Here is a 25,952-nt window from a genome sequence, read left to right as displayed (position 1 = left end):
AAACGCAGAATATCCCACTTCATGCCCGGTCACCAATAAAGAGACTGAAGATCCTTATATATCTTCGTACTCCTTGGATGGATGGAGTACGGGGTGCTGTGGGCATCACTCAAGATATCTGCCCTCAGGGAATCACTGCTAGGAACCCATAGTCGATCACGATATCTGACTATGCCGTTCATGACTGTATACAACCTCCGGTCCTTAGCCTCATCCCTCTGTCTCCACTTCATTAACTGCTCGTCTGAAGTCTGCTCTGCCTGAATTCTGTCTCTCAATGTCGACTGCACTGCCCATGGCATAAACTGAAAGGACAAACCTCTGAATCTCTGCTTGCAACGATCTCTGTACTGACAACTGAGCTATCATTGCATTTTTCCTACTCAGGGCATCTATAACTACATTAGCCTTACCCGGTTGGTAGCTAATGTCACAGTCATAATCCTTCACTAGCTCTAGCCACCTCCGCTGTCTCATGTTCAGCTCTTTCTGTGTGAAGAAGTACTTCATGCTCTTGTGATCAGTGAAAATCCTACACTTCTCCCCATACAGATAATGCTTCCAAATTTTCATGGCAAAAGCCACTGCTGCTAGCTCAAGGTCGTGAGTCAGATAGTTCTTCTCATGGACCTTCAGCTGTATGGACGCATAGGCTATAACTCTGTCAGGATGCGTAGGCTATATCCTTCCTGGGACAAAACATATCATCAAATCTGATCGCGTTGAAACTTAAGAAATTTTCTAACAGCAATTATCCCAAAATCGTCAAAAAATTACTGATTTACTTCTAGTGCCCAATCAAAAATCTCGATTTTTACTGCAAAAATTTCAGAATTTGCAGTATAGTCCTAACTTAATCAAATCAATTCAATCCTTAAGTCCAACTATTTAGAACATACAACCTAATTTATTCAAGGTTCTCAATCCCGAAATAATTCCCACGACAATCATATAACCCATGCAAACAAGGCTGTAAATTAAAATTCTTAAACATAAAGGTTACCGATGATCAGCGTAGAGTCTGGCTCCGCCTATGCCTCCTCAACAAGCATCACATAGGCCCTGCCATTCGTAGGTCCCTAGTTCCTGGGGCAATCAGCGGCCTTGGGGCCCTCCTCTTTGCATACGAAGCATCTGATGGTGCCTCACATGCATTTCCCGTAATGTAATCTGTTGCACTGCTTGACAATTGTCCCTCCATCAGCTTAGGATCCCCTTGTGCATGTGGTGGTCGTTGCTGTATTGGCCTCATAAACTGTCCCTGGGGCTTCTGCTGCCCCTGCTGTCTCGGTGGCCCTGAGAACTACTTTTCATGTGGCTGCGCGCTAGGTAGGGTCTGATGTCGCTTTCGCTGCATCTCAAAATCAATGTCCCTCAGTACCTGCTCCGCATGAAAAGCACAAGCGGTGGCCTTATCATAGCTCACCGGTCTCATCAGCATAACGTCCCGACGCAAGGTAGGTCTTAGGCCATCCATGAAGTGTCTCAGCTTCTGGGCGACATCTCTAGCAATAAGGGGCACAAAGTAACATCCCCTGTCAAACTTCCGTATAAACTCTGCCACAGTCGAGTCCCCCTTGCGGAGACTCATAAACTCCCTCGTCAGGCGACCCTTGACATCTGCTAGGAAATATTTGCCGTAAAATACCTCCTTGAACTGCTCCGAAATGAGGGTAGCCAAGTTAACCCCATGGGCTGCTCCCTCCCACCATTGGGATGCATCATCCCTCAACATATAAGTAGTGCACCTGACCTTGTCGCAATCCCTCATCTCTAGATACTGAAAATGTAGAACCAAAGGCTGAATCCAACCCTCCGCCACAAAACGATCAGCGGTACCCCCGAACTCCTTCGGGTTGAGCCGTCTAAACTGCTCATAAATGTCTGTCTAGGGTCGGGGAGCCTGTTGTGCCTGCTCCATAAGTCTAGCGATACCCTCAAGTACACGGATCGCTGCGTCCCTCGGCGATGGTGGTTCCGGTGGAGGTAAGCCTCTACCGTCTCCTGGAGTATCATCCTAACGGTCTGTACTGGGGGCGAGTCTAGGAAACATGATATCTGAATTCACTCCAAATTCTAAACGTAACCCATTATGTAATTTAATCTAGTTTTCAAAACATTTTAATCCTTAAATCGTGAAAGCGGCTAAACATGTACTGTAAATCGCTGTAAAACACGTATCATGCAAACATGCAGATGATAGCATTAAAACATTTAAAACATGTAAACTTACATACTTGAGGCGTGAAGACGGAGCTGCAGAGCTGGCGGTGGCACAACCCTATACAGGACCCTTGCTCTGATACCAACTGAAACGTCTACTAAACATCTACTAATTTTTTTTTATATAACATATTTTCGAAACTTATAACTATATGCATGCATGCAACCCACTGCAAAATACCCATTTTAAAGTGATAGTAATTTACTGACAATTAAATAAACTGCAATTAAAATTCGTGACAAATCGTCACCCCCAAGCTTATGTATTTAAAAAATAAAATAAAACAATTAAGAGACATGAAACTCCTGATAACCATCAACATAGTAAAAAGACAAAGTATGTAATGTCCAAAATCACTTCTATCTCAAAACATGATATGCGGAAAATACGGTCCTCGGGTTCGCATGTGCACATCCAACTCTACCTACTCACTCTTCGGCACTTCCAATCTCCTGATCCACATACTCACCTGCATCATTCACACCTAGTGAGTAAAGACTCAACACACATGTAACGTTATAGCAAGTATATATACATAACAGGCAACAGTGAAAAGTACTGTAATAAAGATACGTTTCATGATTTTAAAAAGATGTAAGCAATATCATGATCTGTCAAAGAATAAACATTTTCATAGCATATCTCAACTTATCAATATATTCGTACTCGTTTTCTTAATTTGAATTACGTTCATTAGTTGTGACTTTCGTATAATCGTATTAGGCGATAGATCCATCTACTTGTAACCGCGGTACCAGCCGGCAGGGACATCAGCGACAGCATTACACATCCACTGAGCCTTGGCCTTACATATCATCGTATTATTGTATTTTTATTAGTCACAACCAACTCCATTCCTTCAAAAACATGTCATCATATTCATCATTTAATAAAATCATGCACATACGTAAATTTTACTTAAAATCAAGCATGCAACGTATTTTTCTTGTTTACATAAAAAGTCATATTCATGATAACATAAACATTTAAAACATGTCAAATCATGTTTGGGGCGCTGCCGAGACTAAAAGCTCGGCACGGGTGCAAAATTACCATTTTGCCCATGGAAACCCTAATTGACCATTTTACCTTTGGACCTCAAAATTTTGACCCGAAGCCTACCAAACTCCTTAAAACACCTTAAAACATAATAATAGGCATTCTTAGACGTAAACTCGAGCTCGCTTCAAAACCTATACGATTCGTTTTAAAACATGGACCGGGGTTTCTTTTTAACCCGAACCAACCCGAACTTAACCAAATTTTTCCCAACTTAAACTGTTTAATATTACTTAACCAAACCCCGTACAACTCATTTCACACCATTAAGAACCCTCAAAAACCCCATGGTCCTTAATGAAATTTTCTGCACTAATAACATCCTAAACCTAGTGCACCATGGTTCTAATTTTTCGACCCTAGCTCAACTCTAGGCTGGACCAGCCCTGAACTAGAACACCCTACGACCATGACTAGCCCGAGGACCCCTTCTTGGACCGCCCTAATCACGCCTTTATCCCCAAAGCTCGTGGACGTGTGCAACAACCCGAATGCCCTAACATCGAACAAACCGAGTCTCCCCGCAACATAACCTTTCGAACAGCTTATGGACCACGACTAGTCACTCACAGCCCTCTCCTGGCCCTATCACACACCCAAGAGGGTCGGATTCTTGGCTGGAATCGAGTCATGCACGGCTGCACACACCAAAAATTTCGATCTAACAAAATTCGAGCCAACCTATCACAAGGTACCGATCGGACCACACCTAAACTAATCAAGCTTCGACTGTATCCCTTAATAGATGTTGTTTTTACGTGTTTTATTGCATTAGTTTGTGTGTGTTTGCATTGTATATGCGTGCATTTCATATACATTTTATTCATTTTAGAATTAGCATAAGCATATGATTGTGTCTCACTTGTACGTGATGAATTTGTAGGTAAAATGGCCGGAAAACTGAAATAGGAACAAAAATGTGCATGCCACAAGAAATTGGCAGAAAGGCTGGCGCCCGAGCGGTAGAATCTTACCGCTCGGGCGCGAAGATGGATTTTTGGGCAGAAGACTCGGCGCTCGGGAGGTAAGATCTTACCGCTCGGGCGCAAGTGCCACAATTCATAAGCAGATTTACAGAAGGGTTGACGCTCGGGCGGTAGAATCTTACCGCCCGAGCGGTACTCAACTTGGAAAAAATATTGATGATGATTTCTTGCCTTCGAGGAGAATTTGCCAAGTATGGATGTTAAAAAACAACCCTAAGACATTTTTTGGAGGATTATTCTACTGCCAAGGAGGTTGGGAAGAGTGGAAAAACTTGGAGCAAGGCATGAAGTGAAGATTTGAAGATTTTCGGGCGCCGTTCTTCGCATTTTCTGCCACGACTAGTATTTCTAATTTAATTTATATTGCTTAAACATTGTTTTGCTTAATTTAATAATGACATCGAGTAGCTAATTTACGTTATTTGTTGGGATTTAAGGGGATCCTACCCTGAAACCGAGTTTAGTTAATTCATATATCGACTTTTTATTTATTATTGATTTTGCTATTGTTTTATCCTATTGTTGAAGCGTAGCTAAATTTAAATAACGATTTATATTACGAGTGAGTTCGAGAGAATAGCCCGTGATGGGAACGAGTAGCATAGTCCGTGGATTTACAATTTACATAGAAATATGAAGTCAGATACATGTCGATAGTCATAGTCCGGTAGGGCGAAAGCTCGAAGATTTCATAGAACGACATGCAATTCACATATGATAAATAATTAAAGAGATTTAATTTCTTAACTGAGTAGAATTAGTTAGGCGTAGCTCGAGAGGACATGTTCAATTGGATAGGAAATTTTGTCGGAAGCGTAGATCACTGTCGAACGAATTAAGTAAATGACGAGAGGTAGTTGAACCGAGATTCCCAACAAATTCATTTCTCATTGAACTTTAATTAAACATTCTAGCTTATATATTTCATTAATTAATTCTTGAACTATTCCATTGAGTTTTTATTTAAACATTATAGTAGTCAACAATCATTTCAATTATCGCTGCTAAAGATTTTAAAAACTGAGAATAACAATTGCGAAATACAATTTCTAGAGGAACGATACTCGTACTTTCGTACACTATATTATTACTTGACATCGTGCACTTGCGATTATTTCGAGCTTGAATATTATAAATTTTTACTAAAGATTTTACAGTGCAAGTTTTGCTCGATCAATTTTCAGGCGCCGTTGCTTGGGATTCTTAATCCACAATTTCATTTTCAGTTATTTACTTTAGAATTCTTTATTTTGTTTTATTTGAGTTGATACCTTCAATTTCTTTTCTTATATCTCTTTTGGTGCATGCCAAAGTCTATTGAATCTGAACTTTAGATATTCGATCCCGAGATTGAAAGAACCTTATGCAGACGAAGACAACAACAGAGGTTGAGAGACATGATGAACAGAAACGAACGTGAGGAAGAGCATCATGAAGACACACGTGTCGAGGAGCCAAGGCGTATACCCATGTTGGAGTACGCACAACCTTCGCTTGACGGAACACGTCCAAGCATAGTAGTTTGCGACACTTTTAAATTTAATGGAGTTTCATATGATCCAGAACACTGTCCAATTTGGGGGAAATGTACTAGATGATTCAAACACTCACATCGCAGAATTCATAGAAATTTGCGACACTTCAAAATTTGATGGAGCTTCTGATGATGCTGTTAGACTACGTTTATTTCCGTTATATTTGCGTGACAAAGCTAAATCTTGGATGAATTGTTTGCCTGTTGGTTCAATCACAACTTGGGAAGATATGGCCAAGGCATTCCTCTTGAAATACTTTCCTCCATCAAAAACCATGAAGCTGCGAGCGGACATAACCACCTTCTCTCAATTTGAGCAGGATTCACTCTACGAGTCTTGGGAGCGCTACAAAGACTTATTGCGGAGATGCCCACATCATGAGTTGCCTCTTGGGTTAGTTGTCCAAACCTTTTACTATGGTTTGATTTCATCTACCGTACTATGATAGATGCTGCGGCCTGTGGGAATCTGTTGAGGAAAACGCCCAAAGAATGGTATGAGTTACTGGAGGAGATGGCTTCTAGCAGTTACCACCCTCAATCTGAGAGAAACAATTAGAGGAGGAGTGCAGGAGTTCACCAGGTAACTGACTTTTATGTTGTCGCTGAAGCACTTATCAGGAAAATAGTCACCTTGAATGTAAACGGGAAAGCGATGCGTCTACAAGAGATATTCTGTGATAAATGTGGATGAGAACACTATTTTAAGGATTGTTAAGACAGTGGTCCTTTCTATGTGCATGAGGAGGCACCAGTGAATCAAGTGGGGATTCAACACCGTCCTAGGAATTATCCGTGTTCGAACACATACAATCCTGGATGGAGACTACACCCCAACTTCACATTGGGGGTGGGGGGCAGGGCGCAAAGCAGTCAGAATTGACCCCAAGGAGGAGAGCAGTATGGTAAGAAATCGATGTATCGACCTGAGCCTAGAGAGGAGAAGTCTAGTTTGGAGCAAATGATGTCTAAATTCATCTCATCCATCGAGACTAGACTACAGAACCAGGATGCATCGATAAAGGGTTTGGAGAATCAGATAGGTCAGTTGGCTAAAATGATCACTAGGAGATATCCGGGCACCTTTCCAAGCAACACAGAGGCTAACCCGAAAGAGCAAGTGAAAGCCACATAACGTTGAGGAGTCGAAAAGCGCTTGAACAAGAGGAGAAAGAAAAATAGGATCAAAGAGAGAAAGCGGCTGACATGTCCACATGTAAGTCTTCTAACTCTACACCCACACCCACTGTGCAATCTAAAATTGTTATCCCTCCACCTTTCCCTGCAGCACTGAAAAAAGCAAAATTGGATGTGCAATTCGATAAGTTCTTAGAAGTACTCAAGAAATTGCACATTAATATTCCCTTTGCTGATGCTTTGATGCAAATGCCGAGGTATGATAACTTTCTGAAAGACATCTTAGCTAATAAGAGGAATTTGGAGGATCACATGACGATAAACTTGACTGGGAATTGCTCCGCATTGGTACAAAACAAGATCCCACCAAAACTAAAAGACCCAGGGAGTTTTTCTATTCCTTGCATGATTGGTGATGTTGTTTTTCATAAAGCTTTATGTGATCTTGGTGTGAGTATTAACCTTATGCCTTTATCGGTATTTAGGAAACTTGGACTGGGAGAGCCTAAGCCCACAAAGATGTCCTTACAACTAGTAGATAGATCCATCAAATATCCTCTAGGAGTCACAGAGGATGTGTTGTTGAAAGTGGACAAGCTCATATTTCCTGCAGATTTTGTTGTACTCGACATGGAGAAAGACATGGAGATGCCCTTGATTTTGGAGAGACAGAGACATCGTAAATTGGTCCACGGGCCTCATTGATGTTCAAGAACGAAAGTTGAGATTGAGCGTGGGAGTGGAGGAATTCACTTTTAATGTTTTTAACGCTCTTAAGCACACACTGCACACTAATGATTGTTTTAAAGTTAATTCTTTGGATTCACGTCTGTGTCATTTTTTCCAGGATGCTATGATAGATCCATTGGAAGCCAGCCACTGAAGTGAAAAAAGATGAACTGGATGAAGAAAAATATGAAAGATTGGCATACTTTAATGCCAACCATCCATGGAAGAAGCGAGTAAGGATTAAATTGGATCATTTGGGGGATCGAAGACACTTGATACCTCAGAAGTCAAGCATTGAGGAACCGCCGACACGTGAGCTCAACCTACTGCCTCCACACCTGAAGTACGTGTACTTAGAGCGTACAAAGATAGCACCCGACAAGCGCAGTACACCAAAGGAATTTAAAGAAGTTGAACCGGTGCTCTTGTACAACTTCAAGTTAAGCTCATTCCTTGGCAATCTCTAGTCAAGGTGGACTGGCCCTTACATGATTTCCAAAGTGTTTCCCTCGGGAGCAATAACTTTGTGAGATGGGAAAAATGAGTCGTTCACAGTCATTGCTCAACGACTGAAGCATTATTTGGGTGGCACAGTGGAGCCACAAATTGGAGCCGCTCTATTCCAAAACTATAAGAGCTGAGAGGAACCTATAGTCTAGCTCTCGACTATAAATTGTGAACTAATTTATTTCCCTTCCTACTCATTTTTAATTTTTTTTTCTTTCATTTAGTTGAGTTTTTTTTAATTAGATGTTGGTTGTTCTGCAGCTGAGTTTTTTTCTTGTCACAGGGGGATGCACAAGGGATACCACCGCCGGAGCACGACGAGGACGAGCATCGATCAGGGGAGTTCACTGTTTCCCCTTCTTTTCGTTTTTATTTTATGTTGCATTGTGTAGTTGTTATCATCATTGTTGCATTCTGTTGTTTACATTGCATTTATTTTTGTGTTCTGCATCTGTGTTTCATTTATGTGTTTCAGTCTTTTGTGCAATGGGGACATTGCGCACACTAGGCATGAGGGGGTCGGTCGCATGCGTTGTCAATTGATGGTGAAACAAGTAGGTTGGTAGTCGATGATGATTTTGGGATTAATGAATTACATATTTCTTAGACTTGTCACTGGTTATGAATACCCCTTTAGCATGAACTGTGAGTTTTTAATAACCACATAGAGTAGGTTTTGGTAGTGGTGTGAATGACAGTTGAGTTTAAAAATCTATGGGTGAAACTGGAAAAACATTAGATGCGAGTAGAACTTGAATGAATGTCTGTAGAAAGGAGTGATTGACCAGTAGCATGAACTCGAGTAGAAAACCTTAGTACACCTGGAATAATCTTCTTCCCAATCATGCATAGAACCTGAAAATTCGTCTCTAGGCCAAATAAATGAACATACCTTATATTCAGAGCCTTGGGAGTACACATGAGAAAATTATGCACTTATTAAAATATATATATTGGGATGTAAGGTGTGGGGGAGCCAAAAAGGGATGAAATCCTATCCCTAGGCTAAAAAGATGGAGATGTAAGACATTGAGGAATGTCAGATGAAAATTTTGACAAGTGATTAATGAAAATGATCGATGTACTCCCCTTCTTTTTGAACCACTTGAGAACTTATAGACATTGAATCCCTAAATATCGTTGTACAACTATGAAATTCTGCCACTTTTTGTTTACTGGTTGGTCCCAAATAAAAACAGAACTCAGGGGAGAGAAACTTGCGTTGCAAAGCTGATTTAGTGACTCACATTATTTACGAATAAAACTATCTAAAGTACAAGCTAGTAGAACTCACAGTACACACACGAACACATTTTTTATCCAAATAAAAAGCTATGTGTGCTTTGAAAGTGGTTTTAATGGATGCTGTGATTTGACTAATTGGATGTAGTTCAAAAACCCGCTGAGGCATGAGACACCAGTTGCTGTTTCGCCATCGATTTGATTTGTTTAGTACTTTTATTTAGTGTATTATTTTGTGTCTTAGTTGTGGTCTATGACCTTTTTTTCTAGAGGGCAAGCAAAAAGTCAGTATGAGGGGGTTGATAGATGTTTGTTTTACGTGTTTTATTGCATTAGTTTTGTGTGTTTGCATTGTATATGCGTGCATTTCATATACATTTTTCTCATTTTAGAATTAAAATATGCATATGATCGTGTCTCAGTCGTACGTGATGAATTTGCAGGTTAAATGGCCGGGAAACTGAAATCGGAAAAAAAATGTACAAGCCACAAGAAATTGGCAGAAAGGCTGGCCCCCGAGCGGTAGAATCTTAACGCTCCGACGTGAAAAAAGATTTTCGGCAGAAGACTCGGCGCTCGGGCGGTAAGATCTTGCTGCTCGAGCACGAGTGCCACACTTCACAAGCAGAATTACAGAAGGGTTGGCGCTAAGGCGGTAGAATCTTACCGCCCGAGCTGTACTCAACTTGGAAAAAATATTGATGATGATTTCTTGCCTTCCGGGAGAAGTTTCCAAGTATGGCTGTTCAAAAACAACCATAGGACGTTTTTTGGAGGATTATTCAGCAGCCAAGGAGCTTGGGAAGAGAGAAAAAGCTTGGAGCAAGGCTTGGAGTGGAGATTTGAAGATTTCTGGACACTATTCTTCGCATTTTCCGTCACGACTAGTTTCTCAAATATTATTTCTATTGCTTAAACATTGTTTTGCTTATTTTAGTCATGACATCGAGTAGCTAATTTACATTATTTGTTGGGATTTAAGGGGATCTTATCCCGAAACCGATTTTAGTTAATTCATATATCGACTTTTGTTGGGATTTAAGGGGATCTTATCCCGAAACTGTTCAATGTGATGGACTGTACAGTTGAAGAGGGCTTAAAAGATTTTATATGTACTACTCATACAAATAAGATGCATCTTCTTTTCGGTAGCTCATCACATAAGAACTCCAAAGTTAAGCGTGCTTGACTTGGGGCAATTCTGGGGTGGGTGACTTCCTGGGAAGTTTCCTACGGTGCGTGTGAGTGAGGACATAAACACGCTGGAAAGACTAGTATTAGTACAGTGAGGACAGTCGTAGAATCTGGGGCATTACAGTTGGTGTCAGAGCCGACCTCTCCTAGTACGGTGTGGTTCGGGGACGAACCAAGCGGAAGCTGGTGGGCATGTGAGGCCCGAGGCCGAAGAGGGCGGGGGGTGATCGCCGATGCCATGAGGTTGCAAGGACAATGAGCGGCTCCTGGTAGGCTTCTATGCATAGGGAACATGAATGAACCGATCTTACACCGGAAGGAGGGGGATTCCAAAAATGTTAAATGTAATGGACTATACAGTGGAAGAGGGCTTAAAAGATTTGATATGTACTACTCATACAAATAAGATGCATCTTCTTTTCGGTAGCTCATCACATAAGAACTCCAAAATTTAGCGTGCTTGACTTGGGTCAATTCTGGGATGGGTGACCTTCTGGGAAGTTTTCTAGGGTGCGTGTGAATGAGGACATAAGCACCTGGAAAGACTCGTATTGGTACAGTGAGAACAGTCGTCGTATCTGGGGCGTTACAACTTCACTGAGTAGAATTAGTTTGGCATAGCCCGAGAGGGCATGTTCAATTGGATAGGAAATTCTGTCGTAAGCGTAGATCACTGTCAAATGAATTAAGTAAATGACAAGGGGTAGGTGAACCGATATTTTCAAAAAAATTCATTTCTCATACAACTTTAATTAACCATTCTAGCTTATATATTTCATCATTTAATTCTTGAACTATTTCTTTGAGTTTTTATTTAAAATTATAGTAGTCAATAATCATTCCAATTATCGCTGCTAAAGATTTTAGTAATTTAGAATAACAAATGCGAAATACAGTCTCCAGAGAAACGATACGCGTACTTTCGTACACTATATTATTACTTGACATCGTGCACTTTCGATTATTTCGAGCTTGAATATTATAAATTTTTACTAAGGATTGTACAGTGCAAGTTTTGCTCGATCAGCCTTAACCGTCTTCCTTCTCGACATTATCAGCTCCCTAGAAACCCAAGATGGCAGCCCCCTTGCACAAGAGTCACAAAAACGTGAGTATGAAACAAAATATTGCATATTTCGTGTAAAACCTTTGCAAAAAAGATGCCACAAGGTAAATCGAAGAGTTCCTCATGAAAATAGATATATATCAGCATACATAGCATGAATGATGTGAAAAAGAATGATACAAGGCATGCCTTAACGTTTTGGTGGAAAAAAAAACTCGAAGGTATGCGCGTAGGACTTGCACCAGAGAGGCGGGGAAGAATTTTCTTGAAAGCTATGGAGGATTTCGTGAGTTGCTACTTGTTTTGGCTTTGAAATGACTGCTGATGGAGGGGAGGGGCGGCTGCTACGTTTAGTTCAGGTTTAAGGTTTTCTTGAGATGTAATTAAATCAAAATACAATGCACTAATGGCCCCTCAATTAAAATTAAAAGGGTTTTGTGCCCATTAAGCATTAAAACAAATCCATCAAGCCCAATAACACTCCCAAAAAATATTTCATTTAGATACATTTTAGAAAATATTGTTCGAATCCTCAAAAAGTCCTTTGTCTCGCTAAATTTTGCGTACCGATTAAAAATATGACCCGACGAGTAAAAATACCCACCAAGGTCCAAATTCCGATATCCTCCCTAAATGACACCTCATATTAAATAATTAAAAATTAATTATTTAATAAAAATATTTTTCCTGATTATCCCTGGTCTACGTTACTCGTTCGAGCGCGAAATGTAGCTTAAAACTGTAATGCCTGAGATTTTATCACTGTAAGCTGAGATTGATTAATTTATAAATTGATCGGATGATAGACGGACCACTTCGAGGAATGAATTGGAATGACATAAGTGGAGTAGGGTGTGAGACCCGAAGGCCTCGCGCATATGCGCGACGAGGTAGCGCGCATATGCGCGAGTTGTGCGAGAAGCTTCGTGAGCGGATAGAACGTTGCGCGCACATGCGCGGCTTGAGGGCGCGCGTATGCGCGAGGAGGTGCATTGCTATATACCGAGTCCAGAGAATGTGGCGCATATGCGCCAAGAGTTGGCCCGCATATGCGCGGGGTATTCGGTAGCCAAATGTGAATTTCAAAGAATATCGCGCACATGCGCGGAAGAAATGCGCGCATATGCACGAGCTGCCGAGAAGGAAAATGCCGCGACAGAGATTATGACGCATATGCGTGAGACTTGGTCGCGCATATGCGCGAGAGGCAGAATGGCAAGACGTCGGGCAGAACCTCCGGCGCATATGCGCGGGTCTTGGGCGCGCATATGCGCGCGGCATGCAGAATGAAAATAAGCCACTTGCCCCTTACCGTGCGTTGATATATATAAATATATATCTTACCTTCCTTCAAATGAAATGGAGGAATCGAGAAAAGCTTCTGGAGAAGTGTGATTGTGGAAAAGCCACCCGTCCGATTTACAATCCGACTTCAGTACTATGTTCCTATCGGCGCAGGCTACAACTGGACGTATGTTTTGCTACGTTTTGATATGTCTTGAAATTATGATATTGCCAGAATCGGATATGATTCATATATGCTGTTTTTGACATGTTAGATATCGTCGAATCGAAATCAGATTGAGAAACAGATTGATTATGGAATTGTTATGGTTTTTTAAAGTATATTGATTGATATTTGACAAATTTGATTATTGATTGATATTACAGATTGTATTGGATATTGGTTATGGATTGTAATTAATATCTGTTGAGACTTTATTGACGGGGATATCGGGATTGTTCCGTTATGCCGCTGATTTTGAATTAAATCAATATTTATCAGATTCGGTATTGATCTGAGCAGTATATTAATATGGTCTTATTTGATATTGTCATTACCAGACTGAGGGTTGATAGACTTTGAATTCCAGACAGGAACGTCATCAGAACTGCGATAAAAGAAAGGTATAAGTTAATGTGGTATCGGGAGAACAACTCGAGTTCGATTGACTTGAGTTTTCCGAAATCACATACTTTATTTTATTGCATTGATATTTGCAATTAATGAATTGATAAGTTTGTTCTATTGATTTATATAGAGCATGTATTAGATGAGTATTAGATGAGTGATCTTGTGACAGTAGTACCGAATAGTGATGGAATCGTCACTAGCACATTGCACATTGTCAAAGGATAGTATATGTGAAAATACCAAAGTCTATGATGGATAGGTCAAGACACTGGATAATTTGTTTTATCGACGTGGATAGAATCGGAGTTCCTTCTATTTCTGTTGGTCGATATGGAATGCCAATGTCTAGAAACCGGGATCCCTAGACTAGGATTGAGTCTAGTCTGAGACGTGGAGTCACGAGTTGGATTGACAGTTTTATAGTGATTATGTTTTTAGATTTTGATGCATATTATTGATATCTGTTTCATGCTTTATATTGTTTGTATGATTGCATGTTTCGTTGATTTATACTTGGATGTATTTCTCACCGGATTTATCCGGCTGTTGTCGTGTTTGTATGTGTGCATGGCAACAGGTGGGACAGGATCGGGGTCGAGGAGATGAAGAGAGAACGTGATGAGAGTGGAGACTACGGACTTTGATCTGAGATAGGGTTTGGACACTTGATATTTAGATGTTAAACCTTCGTTTGAATGATTGTATATAGTACAAGACTTGTACTTTAATAAGGACATGTGTATTAAATCGAATTCCATTACGTTCCGCATTTTATATGTTTAAAAAATATATATATATTTAGACCCTGTTTACTATAATTGATTAAATTGTCCCAATGATGATTAAGAACTTGATTTGCGTCCCGGTCCCCACAAAAACCATAATGCATGAAACTTTATAATAACCAAGAAATAACACATATCCATGCAACAAATCATGCATTAAGTGCATAAAAATCATTAAAAACATATTTAAATAAACCCTAGATTGCATGCAGTCTGGTTATGTAGTTCGAATTTCCTAGACCTTACAAAAATATTTAGTTTTGGTACGATTTCAAAAATATTACTCGAAGCCACAAAAAATCCTCTATTTTGCTAATAATTGTCTACAGGTTTAAAATATGGCTCAATGAGTAAAAATACCTTAAAAAGGCCTATTTTTGAAAATTCTATATTAATTTAACGTATATTACAAAATTAAAATTAATTATTTAGTAAAAACATTTTCCTTAGCTATCCCCGATCTCCGTTTCTCGTTCGAGCATGACTTACTACAAAAAACCCAATTAAATGCAAATCTAATAATCATGAAATTAAAACACCTTGTCAGTTCATAAACATGCATTTAAAAATAATTAAATAAACAATTTAATAAAACCCTAGATTTGCATGCAGTCATGTTACGTCGTTCGAATTTCTAGACCTTACAGGGAGAGATCGACGTTAGACCTCAAACGGAAAAGGGTAAATATAAGGTTGATATAACGAATCTATAATTTCTTCGTTTCAGGTATATTAGCGGAATCGGAAAAAATCAAAAACAAGAGCATAAATTAATCTGATTAAGGGTCGGGTTGATATAGTAGGTAAATATACTAGGATATGGATAAAACCTAATGCTCATGCTAAGGTTGCTTATGTAATAATATTTATTATTTCTGAACAAAATACTAAGATTTTGTCCATCTCATGTTAAATCTATTACTCTATGCTCTGTGGAAGGAAACGAAGCAATGATGTGCTCGACGTTTCTGAAGAAATCTACGATAGGATCCATCGATATTGACTGCGTGGTTAAGTTATGAGGAACATTTGTAAAACTTAAAAGATACTGCTCGACGACATTCTGGTCAAAAGATTAAAGTTTTAATTTACTTTACAGAAGCATAATGTGAAATGTCTACTGCTAAAATACTACTGAATTTTTTTTTTTTTTTTTTAAAGAATGGCCGAAATCATAACCAAGTAAAAGTGAAACGTCCTATACTAATTTTTTTATTTTTATAAAGCATAAACTCAAAAATTAACAATTAAAACCACTTAATCTTTCCATAAATCAAAATAATTTAACATTTAAAATCTGAAGTGCATAAAAATCCATAAATCGTCAATTAACAGAAAATACTACGTCGACCTTTAAAAATATCAACTAACATCAACATAAAGCGTAAAAATCTCTAATAAATTCGTTAACAAAAATCTTGTAAATCTTTTATCTATCAAGCTAATGCGGAAAATAAATGCCTCTCGGAGTGTACTGCCGAACTCGATCCACTCAATCGTCAGCGCCTCTCTCAATATCATCAACTCCTACAACATTCAAACCTAATGAGTCTAACGACTCATCATGTTCTAAACATGAGTAACAAATAATACATATAAAATCACAAGCATTAAAAATCTTATTTTTATTTAAAATAACTTTTAGGCATAAATAAATCGTAAATCGTAAAATCATATAATCGTAAAGCTGTGAATCATTTATCATTTTGGGTGAAGTTTGATCTTTGAAAGTGAATAACCTTTTAACCTCTTGTTGACTGATCACTCTTAGCTCACCATTGCGCATGGGAACGGGTGATCGAGCAAAACTTGCACTGTGGAATCCTTCATAAAATTATAGTTTTTTATGCTCAATTTTAATCACAAGTGCACGATGTCAAGTAATAGTATAATGTACGTGAGTACGAGTATCGTTCCACTGAAGACTGTATTTGACAATTATTATTTCAGTTATTAAATCTTTAGCGACGAAAATTGATTGATTGCTTATTAATACTATGCTTAAATAAATATGCAAATAAACTAATTCAAGAATTGAATAATAAGAATTTATATCTAGAGTGGTTGATTAAAATTCAATGAAAAATGGATTTGTTGGGAATATCGGTTCACCTACCCCTCGTTAATGAATTAATTTGTTCGCTAGTGATTTATCCTTCCGACAGGATTTCCTATTTCATTGAACACGCTCTCTCGAGCTATGCCAAACTAATTCTACTCAGTGAAGTAATTAAATATCTTTTATTATTTATCAAAATTGAATCTCATGTTGATCTACGAAATCCCCTAGTTTTCGACCCTTAGGACTATGACTATCGGCACACATCCAATTTCATATATCTATGCAAATTGTAGATCCACGGATTATACTACTCGTTCCTATCACAAGCTATTCTCTCGAACTCACTTGCAATATAAAAACCGTTGTTAAAGTTAGCTACGCTCTAACAAAACGAAGAAAAACAATAGTATAATCAAGAATAACGCACTAATCGAAATATAAATTAATTAAATCGAAATTTGGGTTAGGATCCCCTTAAATCCCAACAAATATTTAAAGTTAGCTACTTGAATTCATATTAGAAATACACAAAACAAAGTTTGAATGATAGAAACTAGATTAGAAATACTAGGCGTGATGAAAATTCGAGGAACGATGCACGGAAATCTTAAATTCTTCACTCCAGGCGCTTTTTCTCCTTCCTCAAGCTTTTTCAATGCTGAATAATGTCTGCCTCTCCCAAAAAACGTCCAAAGATCCTTTTCATATCACCCACATCCCTAGATTAAGGTAAGGAATCGGCAAGGAACATTTTCCAAAAATAGGTGGCGCTCGGGCGGTAGAGAATTACCGCTCGAGCGCCACACCTTCTGTAAATTGTTTGGGGAATGCGTTGCTCACGCTCGAGCGGTAGAAAATTACCGCCCGAGCGCCGAGTCCTCTGTAAAATTGCAGCTCGTATCACCTCTCGCACCCGAGCGGTACAATTTCACCGCTCGGGCGCCGCATCTTCTCCCATTTTTTTCCTTTTGCACCTTTTGCTCCGATTTTGGTTTTCCGATCATTTTTACCTACAAATTTGTCACGCACAAGTGAGAAATGATCAAATGCATATGCCTACTCTAAAACGAACAAAATGTAAATGAAATGTACGCATGCACAATGCAAACACACACAAACTAATGCAATAAAACACGTAAAAACCACATCTATCAACCCCCTCATACTATCCTTTTGCTTGCCCTCAAGCAAAATAGGTTACACACCACAACCAAGACATGAAACAAAACACAAAGTAAAAAGATTAAAAACAACTACGATGGCAAAACAGCAAACTGACATCTCGTGCCTCAACGGGTATTTGAACTACATCCAATTAGTCCACTCACAGCACAAATTAGCCCCCATTTCAAAACACTACACATTTTTATTTTTCAGAAGATGTGGTCGTGTGTGTGTCTTGGATTTTACTAGATTGTGCTTCAACAATTCAACGCAAGTTTCTATCTCCTGATTTCTGTTTCTATTCGGGACCAACCAGTAAACACAAAAAGTGGTAGTGTTTCATAGTTGAACAACAACATTTATGGAGTTGATAGCCAGAAGTGCTCAAGTGGTTCAGATAGCTCGGGAGTACGTAGATCATTTTCACTACGCGTTTGTCAGAAATTTTATCTGACATTCCTCAACACCTTACATCTCCTTCTTTATAAACTTGGGATCGAATTTCATCCCTTTTTAGCTCCCCCACACCTTACATCTCCAAATTTTTTTCTTTTTTTTCATTTAGCGCATAGTTTTCTCATGCGTACTTTCTAGGCTTGGAATATAGGGTATGTTTATTTATCTGGCCTAGGGAAGAAATTGGTCCTATGCACGATGGGGATGAAGGTTATTTGAGATATACTTTTGATTTTCTACTAGAGTTCATGCCACTGGTCAGTCACTTATTTCAACAGAAATTCAATCAAGTTTTACTCACATCTCATGTTTTTTCGGTTCCCTCACAGATTATTTTGAACTCCACTGTCATTCACACCACTAGCAAACTCAACTGTCATTCACACAACTAGCAAAATCCACTACATGTGCATAGAAAATTTCAATTCTCCTGGGGATTCCTAACGAGTGATAAGACAAAGTGACATACAGTTCATCTAGCCCGAAATCATCATTGGATTCCAATTTACTTGTTTCACCATCAACTGACAAGACAAATACGAACGACAACACAACGAACCGACCCCCTCATACTAAAGGTGTGCCATGTCCCCATTGCACAAAAAAACAAAACACAAAAGTGCACACACGAATGCAAACACAGAATAAAATAACAAACGACACGCTAGATTGAAATAATGGTACGAGATAATGACATAAAGCAGTAAAAGAAACTAAAAAAAGAAAAAAAACGCGAGGAAAGGGAAAACAGTGAACTCCCCTGATCAAGGCTCCTCCTCATCGTGCTCCGGTGGTGGAACTCCAGCGGCATCCCCTTGCGGAAGATAGTCATACTGAAACTGATAAGGAGGAATGAACGGCGGATGTGGTGGTATTGTCCCTGGGTCCATGCCCTCTTGGATGAGCATGGTGCGCATCAAGGAGTCGAGATGGGTAAATTGTGCTTGGAAGTTGGCGTTGACCTGATCCTGGAGAGCCATGAAGGCAAGACTCTCGTCCATTTTGTCATTCTGAGTGCGCCTGTGGGGTCGTGGGCTACGAGGGACGACGGTGCTTGATCCACCTGCCTCCTCCTCTTGAGTGGGGAAATCTACGTGTCGTTTTGCTTTCTTCCGTTATAATTCATCTACACAAATAGCCTTCATCGGCTGCAACCACTCCTCATCATCACGTAATATCACTCCCACCCTCGCACACAATTCAGAGATGATGGTGGGGAAGAAAAGACCGACATAACTATTGTGAGCGCTCAACATGATCTGAAAATTTATAAGTTTGCCCACATTTATGTTGTATCTAGCAATCAAAGCAAACAGGAGCACAGCCCGTTCTTTTTGCACCTCGCTCTTGTGCGAGACCGGCATCATCCTTCGGGCCACAAACAGATACCAAAGGGCAATTCCCGCTTTCAAATACTTCTCGTCAAAGCAGTTTGGGGGTTCGCCCAACGGTTTCCACATCGCACCCGGATGGCATAGTTCTGCGAGAATCACATCATAATCAGGGTCGGCGACCAATGCCTGGAATTGAGAGTCATCCACTTCCTCCGTTTCTAATAGTGAGTTGAACGTAACAGAGTCCCACGGGACTAGTCGATCACTAACAAAGGCCCTGCCATCGTTTCCTTCCGCCGCATTCGCATAGAATTCTCGAACTACTGAAACAACTGCCGCCTTGGGTTGATTTCCAAATTGTACCCATCCACGCGGTTCCAAATCCACAAGAGGCCCTAAGTGTCTGTCCTCAAATTGTCTACGAAATCCCCTCTCGACTATAGGGTTTCTGTAAATCTTAGCATGATCGTATCTAGCCCTCGCCACCTCACTCACAAAACGATGTCGATCAAAAGACGAAGATGAAGAGGAGGAACCGGGATTACCTCGTTGTTTCTTGGGAGCCATGTGATTTTGATGGAGATGGTGGATGAGCAGAGAGATGTGAGTCTTTTTTCTCAAAGAAAATTGTTCCGCCTTTGCGTGAATTAGAGGAGGGAATGAAGTGCCTGCTCAAGAAAAACCGAAAAGGGTGAGAGGGTTTGGGAGGAAATTGCGGATTTTCATAATGAGAAAGGGGGAAGGGGATTCGCGACTTTAATTGCAGTCGCGCTCGAGCGGTAAAAAATTACCGCTCGAGCGCTGAGCTCTCTGGGAATTATTTTCAAAATAAGTGTTCACGCTCGAGTGGTAGAAAATTACCGCCCGAGCGTCAAGCTCTCTGGAAAAGTATCCCCACAAATTTTTTTTTTATTTTTTTTATTTTTAATTAAAGTACTAAGAACATAAATAAAAAATACGAATTAATTGCAAGATAAGGGAACGAGAAGTAGTTCTCAATTTATAGTCGAGACCTGGACTGTCGGTCAGTTTCATTTCGGATTGTTTTGGAACCGGGTGATTCCAAGTTGTGGCTCAATTATGCCACCCATGTAGTGCTTCAGTCGCTGGGCATTGACCGTAAATGTCCCATCTTTCCCATCGTGCAGTTCCACGGCTCCCGACGGGTATACTTTAGAAATCACGAATGGTCCAGACCATCGTGACTTCAATTTTCCAGAAAACAGTCGCAACCGGAAGTTTTAGAGTAGGACATTGTCACCTTCCTTGAATTCCCTCTCGATGATCCGCTTGTCATGGGCCTTCTTCGTCTTCTCCTTATATGACAGTGCAAGATCATATGCCAGGTTCCGGAATTCCTCTAACTGATCCAGTTGCAGCAGACGTCGTTCACCTGCGTCAGTAAAATTAAAGTTCAATGCTTTTGTGGCCCAGTATGCTCGATGCACCAACTCTACAGGTAAATGACATGCTTTACCAAACAACAACCTATATGGTGTAGTGCCTATAGGTGATTTAAAAGCAGTCCTATATGCCCAAAGAGCATCATCTAATCTCACTGACCAGTCTTTCCGACTGACACCTACACCTTTCTCCAAAATCCGCTTTATCTCTCGGTTCGACACTTCCACTTGACCCCTCGTTTGGGGGTGATATGGGGTAGAGATCTTGTGTGTGACACCGTATTTACTCAAGAATTTTTCAAATAATTTATTGCAAAAATGGGTGTCACCATCACTAATGATTGCTCTTGGTGTCCCAAACCTGTTAAAAATATTTTTCTTTAAAAATTTCAGGACAACTTGAGCATCATTAGTGGCATACGCTTCTGCCTCTACCCACTTAGATACATAATCAACCACAACCAAGATTTAATTTTTCGTGAACGAACTGGGAAACGGTCCCATGAAATCTATCCCCCAACCATCAAAAACCTCACACTCAAGAATATTATTTAATGGCATTTCATGATGGTTAGAGATGTTACCTGACCGCTGGCATTTATCACAGGTTAGCGCATAAGCACGAGCATCTTTGAAGAGGGTTGGCCAATAAAAGCCACATTCAAGTACCTTAGATGCCGTCCTTGTTGGTCCAAAATGACCACCTACCTCACGGTCATGGCAATGGTTGAGGATTTGCCAAAACTCCTCCTCTGCAACACACCTTCTTATCATGGAATCTGCACAAATCTTAAACAAAAATGGTTCCTCCCAAAAATAGTATTTCACATCAGAGAAGAATTTCTTTCGTTGGTGAAACGATAGATTTGGTGGTGGTGTGCCTGTGACAAGAAAGTTAGCGAAATTTGCATACCAAGGACAATGTCTCACCTCAAATAGCTGCTCATCAGGAAACCAATCATGTATAGCTTGATCTACACAATCATCACTAATCAGCTCTAACCTGGACAAGTGATCCGTTACCACATTCTCGACACCTTTTTTATCTTTTATTTGTAAATCAAATTCTTCCAATAATAAGATCCACCGAAGTAAGCGTGGCTTTGCATCTTTTTTAGCAAGTAAATATTTCAATGCCGAGTGATCTGTGTAAACAATTACTTTGGACAAAACAAGGTATGAATGAAATTTGTCAAGTGCAAATACTACTGCAAGTAATTCCTTTTCAGTTGTTGCATAATTCAATTGAGCTTCGTCAAGGGTCTTACTTGCGTAGTAAATTGTATGAAATACCTTGTTTTGATGCTGGCCCAGCACAGCCCCCACCGCCGTATCACTGGCATCACACATGACCTCGAAGGGTAAATCCCAATCTGGTGCCACCAAGACAGGGGCTGTCACCAATCGCTCCTTCAACTCTTCATATGCCTGTACACAGTCAGAATTAAAATCAAAAGGCACATCTTTCATAAGTAAGGAAGAAATGGGTTTTGCAATTTTAGAGAAATCTCTGATAAAACGTCGATAGAAACCGGCATGTCCTAGAAAACTTCTAACTCTCTTCATGGATGTCGGAGGTGGTAGGTTCTTGATAACTTCCACTTTTGCCTTATCCACCTCTATTCCATTCTCCGAAATCTTGTGCCCTAGGACAATTCGCTCCTGTACCATGAAGTGGCACTTCTCCCAATTAAGTACCAAGTTTGTCTCCTCGCACCTTCTCAACACGGATCTCAAATTATTCAAACACTCATCAAACGTTGCACCAAAGATAGAAAAGTCATCCATAAATATTTCAAGAAAGGTCTCAATCATATCATGGAATATAGCAGTCATGCAGCGCTAAAATGTAGCATGTGCATTACAAATACCAAAAGGCATACGGTGAAAAGCAAAAGTTCCATAAGGACAAGTGAAAGTGGTTTTCTCTTGGTCCTCAGGTGCAATAGTGATTTGATTATACACCGAATACCCATCTAGAAAACAATAAAATTCATGCCCCGCTAATCTTTCCTACATTTGATCAATAAAGGGAAGGGGAAAATGGTTCTTACGGGTGGCATCATTCAACTTCCTATAGTCGATACACACTCTCCACCCCGTAACAGTTCTCGTGGGAATAAGTTCATTCTTTTCATTAGTGATCACCGTAATCCCACCTTTCTTTGGCACGCATTGACAGGACTTACCCAAGCACTATCTGAAATAGGATAGATAATGCCTGAATCGAGAAGCTTAATAGTTTCAGCCTTCACTACCTCTTGCATCTTTGGATTTAGTCGTCTTTGAGGTTGAACGAGAGTTGAGTACTTTTCTTCCATCAAGATTTTATGCATGCATATTGATGGACTGATTCCCTTGATGTATGCCACCTTCCAGGCGAATGCCTTTTTGTGCTCTTTGAGAACTTGCAACAATTTTTTCTCCATAGCATCTGTCAAAACAGCAGAAATAATGACAGGCAAAATATTATTTTCACCTAGGTATACGTACTTTAAGTGCGGAGGTAAGGGTTTGAGTTCAAGCATCGGTGGTTCTTCGATGCTTGACTTTGGAGGGATCAAATCTCTGCGCTCTCCTAGATCTTCCAGTCTCATCCTCATCGGCCTTCTCCATAGATGATTGGCATTAAAGTATGCCACTATTTCAGCTTTTTCTGCATCCAAGTCGTCATCCTCCAATTCAGTTGTGAGGGTGGCTTCCAAAGGGTCCCTAAGAGCATCCTGCACATAGTTAGACACGAGAACATCAACAGCATCAATTCTATAACAATTATCAGAGTGCAGTGTGTGCTTAAGTGCATTAAAAACAACAAAAGTGATCTCTTCCTCGCCCACTCTCAATCTCAACTTCCCTTCTTGAACATCCATCAGGGCCTTGCCAGTCGCAAGGAAAGGTCTCCCAAAAGTTAAAGGCATCTCCCTATCCTCCTCCATGTCGAGCACCACGAAATCTGCACGGAAAATGAATTTATCCACTTTTACTAGAACATCCTCAATAACTCCCCGTGGTACTTGACACATCTGTCTGCCAGCTGCAAAGACATCATGGTTGGCTTAGGCTCTCCTAATCCGAGTTTCCTGAATACAGATAAAGGAATAAGATTAATACTTGCACCAAGATCACACAAAGCTTTGTGAAAAACAACATCCCCAATCATGCAAGGAATAGAAAAACTCCCTAGGTCTTTTAGTTTCGGTGGTATCTTGTTTTGTACCAACGCAGAGCAGTTTTCAATCAAGTTTATCATCATATGATCTTCCAGCTTCCTCTTGTTAGCTAAGATGTCTTTCAGAAATTTAGCGTAGCTTGGCATTTGCAACAGAGCATCAGCAAATGGAATATTGATGTTCAACTTTTTGAAAACCTCTAAGAACTTACCGAATTGCGCATCTAATTTCGCCTTTTTTAATTTTGCATGGAAAGGTGGGGGAATTGCAATTGTTGATTGTGTAGTGGGTGTGGGTGTAGGTTTAGAAGACTTACCTGTGGATATGTCAGTCGCTCCCTTTCTTTGATCTTCTTTTTCTTTCTCTTCTTGTTCAAGCACTTTTTCGCTCCTCAACTCTATGGCTTTCACTTGCTCTTTCGAGTTAGTTTCCGTGTTGCTTGGCAAGGTGCCTGGTTCTCTGCTCGTGATCATTTTAGCCAACTGACCTATCTGATTCTCCAAGCCCTTTATCGATGCATCCTTATTTTGAAGTCTAATCTCGGTGGCTGAAATGAACTTAGACAACATCTGCTCTAAACTAGATTTCTCATCTCGAGGCTCATGTCGATACATCGGTTGCTTATTATAATGTTGTCCTCTTTGTGGTTGAGTCTGACTGCCTTGACCGCCCCATGAGAAGTTGGGGTGTTGTCTCTATCCAGGATTGTATGTATTTGAATAAGGATCATTCCTTGGACGGTTTTGAATCCCCACTTGATTTACCGGTGCCTCCTCATTCACATAGAACACACCACTGTCTTGACAGTCCTTAACATAGTGTTCTCCTCCGCATTTTTCACAAAATATCTCTTGCAGGCGCATCGCTGTTCCGTTTACGTTCATGCTGTCTATTTTCCTGTTGAGTGCTTCTAATTGTGCAGTGACAACATAAAAGTCAGTTACAAGGTGAACTCTTGCACTCATCCTCTCATTGTTTCTCTCAAATTGAGGGTGATAGCTGCTAGCAGCCATCTCCTCTAGTAACTCATACCCCTCTTTGGCCGTTTTCCTCAACAGATTTCCGCAGGCCGCAGCATCTATCATGGTTCGGTTAGATGAAATTAAACCATAGTAAAAAGTTTGGACAACTAACCCAAGAGGCAACTCATGATGTGGGCATCTTCGCAATAAGTCTTTGTAGTGCTCCCAAGCCTCGTAGAGTGACTCCTACTCAAATTGAGAGAAGGTGGTTATATCTGCTCGCAGCTTCATGGTTTTTGATGGAGGAAAGTATTTCAAGAGGAATGCCTTAGCCATGTCTTCCCAAGTTGTGATTGACCCTACAGGCAAATAATTCAACCAAGACTTAGATTTATCACGCAAAGAGAACGGAAATAAACGTAGCCTAACATCATCATCTGAAACTCCATTAAATTTAAAAGTATCGCAAATTTCTAAGAAGTCGGCTACGTGAGTGTTCGGATCGTCCAGCGCATTCCCCCCGAATTGGACAATGTTCTAAATCATTTGAATTATGGCTGGCTTGATCTCAAACTGGTTTGCCCTGACAGTTGGTCGCACTATGCTTGGACGTGCTCCATCAAGCGACGGTTGCGCATACTCCAGCATGGGTATGCGCCTTGGCTCTTCGACCCTTAGATCTTCGTGATGCTCTTCCTCACATTCGTTTCTGTTCATTATGTCTCTAAGCCTCTGTTGTTGTCGTCTTCTGCGTAAGGTTCTTTCAATTTCGGGATCGAATATCTCTAGTTCAGACTCTAGAGACCTTGGCATGCACAAGCGAGATACCTGCGAAGAAATCGAAGGTGTCAACCAAAAATAAAATATAGAATGCTAAAGTAAATAATTGAGAATAAAATTGTAGATTAACAGTCCCCGGCAACGGCGCCAAAAACATGATCGAGCAAAACTTGCACTGTGGAATCCTTAATAAAATTATAGTTTTGTATGCTCAATTTTAATCACAAGTGCACGATGTCAAGT

General features: G+C 40.2%; 1 protein-coding gene across 1 annotated transcript; it reads right to left on the bottom strand.

Annotated features, from left to right (window-relative positions):
• Positions 1-1,051: 1,051 nt before the first annotated feature.
• LOC140988395 (uncharacterized) lies at positions 1,052-1,771 on the bottom strand. The gene is made up of 2 exons (XM_073457413.1): positions 1,382-1,771; positions 1,052-1,279 (listed from the first exon to the last, which is right to left on the bottom strand). The coding sequence occupies exons 1-2, from the start codon at positions 1,769-1,771 to the stop codon at positions 1,052-1,054; spliced, it is 618 nt and encodes a 205-aa protein (XP_073313514.1).
• Between the last annotated feature and the right edge of the window lie 24,181 nt (positions 1,772-25,952).

Source organism: Primulina huaijiensis, chromosome 11, assembly GCF_012295235.1.
Source record: "Primulina huaijiensis isolate GDHJ02 chromosome 11, ASM1229523v2, whole genome shotgun sequence".
NCBI classification, from domain to species: domain Eukaryota; kingdom Viridiplantae; phylum Streptophyta; class Magnoliopsida; order Lamiales; family Gesneriaceae; genus Primulina; species Primulina huaijiensis.
The sequence above is the reverse complement of the archived record's forward strand: the minus strand, read 5'-3'. Positions and strand labels throughout refer to the sequence as shown.

Coding starts and splice junctions, on each gene's coding strand:
- LOC140988395 (XM_073457413.1), bottom strand. CDS start 1,771: ATGAGGGATTGCGACAAGGTCAGGTGCACTACTTATATGTTGAGGGAT. Junction 1,280..1,381: donor GTGCTTTTCATGCGGAGCAG/GTACTGAGGGAC, acceptor CCGAGACAGCAG/GGGCAGCAGAAGCCCCAGGG.